At 35.6% G+C, this 3,364-nt stretch overlaps 1 protein-coding gene across 1 annotated transcript; it reads left to right on the forward strand.

The window, feature by feature from the left end:
- The first annotated feature begins 273 nt into the window (after positions 1 to 273).
- Positions 274 to 639, forward strand: LOC141685302 (uncharacterized). Its single transcript, XM_074490410.1, has one exon. The coding sequence runs from the start codon at positions 274 to 276 to the stop codon at positions 637 to 639; it is 366 nt and encodes a 121-aa protein (XP_074346511.1).
- The last annotated feature ends 2,725 nt before the right edge of the window (positions 640 to 3,364 follow it).

A 3,364-nucleotide genomic window follows, 5' to 3' on the forward strand; every position in this document is an offset into this window, starting at 1 on the left:
ATATTAATAATATTAAATGTCTTAAACTAAAATATCATAGTGTTGTATCTAGGTCACAAACACCATCAACCATTTCCCGACGAATGATTATTTTCACGCATTTGCCAATCGTCTCATTATTGAGGAAACTAGCTACAATAAGGAAGAAATGAGACTCAATCATGAAAAAGCTCATAAAAATCTGAACTCAAGGTAGATGGATGTATATAATGCAGTTGTGGATAATGTAAACAAAAATAAAGCTGGAATGTTTTTTGTTTATGGGAGTGGTGGATGTGGTTAAACGTTCCTTTGACAAACTCTTTGTTCACGTTTCGATCAGAAGGAAAGATTGTTCTTCCTGTTGTAGGCTCCGGAATTGCTGCTGCATTTCTTCCTAGTGGCCGAACAGCTCATTCTAGGTTTAAAATACCGCTGAAATTAGATCAGAGCTCTATTGTTGGAATAGAACATGGTACATACATTGCGGAGTTGATGCAACACGCAAGTCTTATAATATGGGATGAAGCTCCAATGCAATATCTCTATGCATTTGAAGCCGTGGATAGAAGCTTGCGAGTTATAATGGTTTCCATTGATGTAGAAAGAGGAAAAAGACCCTTTTGTGGTATTACTGTTGTTTTTGGTGGCGATTTTTGACAAATTACCTATTTTGCCAAAGGCTGGAAGGGCTGAAATAGTGAATGCATCATTTAACAAATCCAGGCTTTGAAAATCTTGCAAGGTCTTTCTTCTCACTCAGAACTTGAGATTACATTCAGGTAATTCTGATGCCAGAAATAAATTAATAGCCGACTTTAGTAAATGGTAACTTGAGATTGGAGACAGAAAATGTTGTGGATATGTTGTGAACTTGATGATTTTATTAACAAAACACCTTAGTAGATTTTACTTAGTGAAAAATGTAGCACTCGACGGATAAGGAATATAATCCTGACGGATGACTCATTATAGTCCCGACGGATGATGATCAATTATCCATCGAGTGAGTAGCTTGTGTAACAATGAGTTTGTAGCACATTTCTGCATACACCTTGTTTAGTTTCTGTAGTAGCACTCAAGTCATGTTAACTTTAATTAGATGTGCAAAATAAGTTGATTAATTGTACATAGATGATATCTTATAATTCTGCATAAATGAAATGAAGTCAAGTGCAAGATAGCTACCTGACGGATAATCAACAATGGCACTCGACGAATGATCAACAAGGTAACCTGACGGATGATCATGTACCCGCCGGATAATTAATTCAAACATCAGTTGACAGTGACAACACAGTCACATGCATCGAGTGTATGCAAAAGGAATGTGGAAGCCTATTCAACTGGGTTTTAGAGAACAAAGAAGCATTGCCATTTCCACGCTATTATGAAGATATTCAAAGATACTGGAACATAGTAATGAAGTAGCATAGTATTAGACCTGATAGATTTTTGTTTTATTATCTTGTCTTATTACTTTGTAATCTTGGTGATATATAAACCAAGAAGTAGGAAATAGAACAACAAGAACACTAAGCAAGAAAATTCTCAGAGAAACATTTGTAAGCTGTATTCTTAACATTTCTCTGTAAACTTAGTTGTTCACATTTGTAAACAGATGTGAGGAAATCTTGTTGCACAGAGTTCTCTTGATATAATATATATCTCTAGTGGATACATTCAAATCTACCAGAAAATTGTTAAAGACTTGTGTTTTTAATTACTTGTGTTTTGATTCATTCCAAGTTATTATTCCGCACTTTGCAAATCAATTCACACTTATATATTATTAAGATAGAACATTTTATAATTTGTGAAAAAGTTTCAAGAATTCCATTCAACCCCCCTTCTGTAATTCTTGTTGCATTGTTAGGGACTAACAATTGGTATCAGAGCCAGGTTCTTGATAAACAAAGAGTTTAAAGATCACAATAAAACAGCAAGATGAACAAGAAGGATGTTGGAGTAAAGATTCCTTTTCTGGACAAAGATAATTACCATCACTGGAAGGTAAAGATGCATCTTCATTTACTTTCTCAAGATGAGGCCTATGTAGATTGCATAGAAAGAGGTCCTCATGTACCAATGAGAGCTGCAACTAGAAATGAGCCATTTGTCCCCAAGCCAAGGCATGAATGGTCTGATCCTGATATTGAACAAGTCAGGAAGGATAAGAAGGCCATGAATATCCTGTTCAATGGAGTTGATGGTGACATGTTTGAAAACATCATCAATTGCAAAACTGCCAATGAAGTTTGGGATACAATACAGATTATCTGTGATGGCACTGAACAAGTCAGAGAAAACAAGATGCAGCTACTAATTCAGCAATCTGAGCACTTTCACAGTGAAGATAATGAGTCTCTCACTGACATTTTTAGTAGATTTCAAAAACTACTAAATGCTCTGAAATCGCATGGAAGGGTTTATCAGACAAAAGACTCCAATCTTAAATTCCTTAGATCTCTTCCAAAGGAATGGAAACCTATGACAGTCTCATTGAGAAACTCTCAAGATTACAAGGAGTTTACTTTGGAGAGACGGTATGGCATCCTGAAAACTTATGAGCTTGAAATAGAGCAAGATGAGAGGATGGAGAGAGGAAAGAAGAAATGAGGATCCATTGCACTAGTTGCTGAGTTGGAGAAAGAGAAGGAGATGAAGATGGAAGGTGTTGAATCAACTTCAAAGGTCTGTGAAAACAAGGGCAAGGGGCTGATAGCATAAAATGAAGATTCTTTGAGCCAAGATGACATGGAAGATATTGATGAACATCTAGCATTTCTTTCCAGAAGATTTTCCAAGCTCAAGTTCAAGAAGAACTTTAGAGCAGCTAAGCCAAATAAAAATATGGTGGATAAATCAAAATTCAAATGTTTCAAATGTGGCTTGGCAGGGCACTTTGCTAGTGAGTGTAGAAAGTCAGATTCCAGCAAGAAAAAGTTTGAGCGTGTGGATTATAAACAGAAATACTTTGAGTTGCTCAAACAAAAGGAAAGGGCTTTCATTACACAAGAAAATGACAGGGCAGCAGATGGTCTGGATGAGGATGTTAGCTATGTCAATCTAGGCCTAATGGCCAAGTCTGATGAAACAGAGAAAAGTTCTTCAAGTAATCAGGTAATCACCACTAAACTTGCACATTTATCTAAAGCTAAGTGTAATGATGCAATAAATGACATGTCTATAGAGTTATATCATTTGTGTGTTACACTTAAGTCTCTTACTAAGGAAATGCTAAAATCAAAGAAAAAAAATTTGTTTTTAAGTGAGAGGAATAATGTGCTAGAGTCTCAGTTCAATGAATTTGAAAAATTGAGAATTGAGTATAAAATTGCCAAGGATGAATTAACTGAGTCTTTGAAGAAAGAAGAAATCTTGA

This window comes from Apium graveolens, chromosome 9 (genome assembly GCF_009905375.1).
Source record: "Apium graveolens cultivar Ventura chromosome 9, ASM990537v1, whole genome shotgun sequence".
Lineage (NCBI taxonomy): Eukaryota > Viridiplantae > Streptophyta > Magnoliopsida > Apiales > Apiaceae > Apium > Apium graveolens.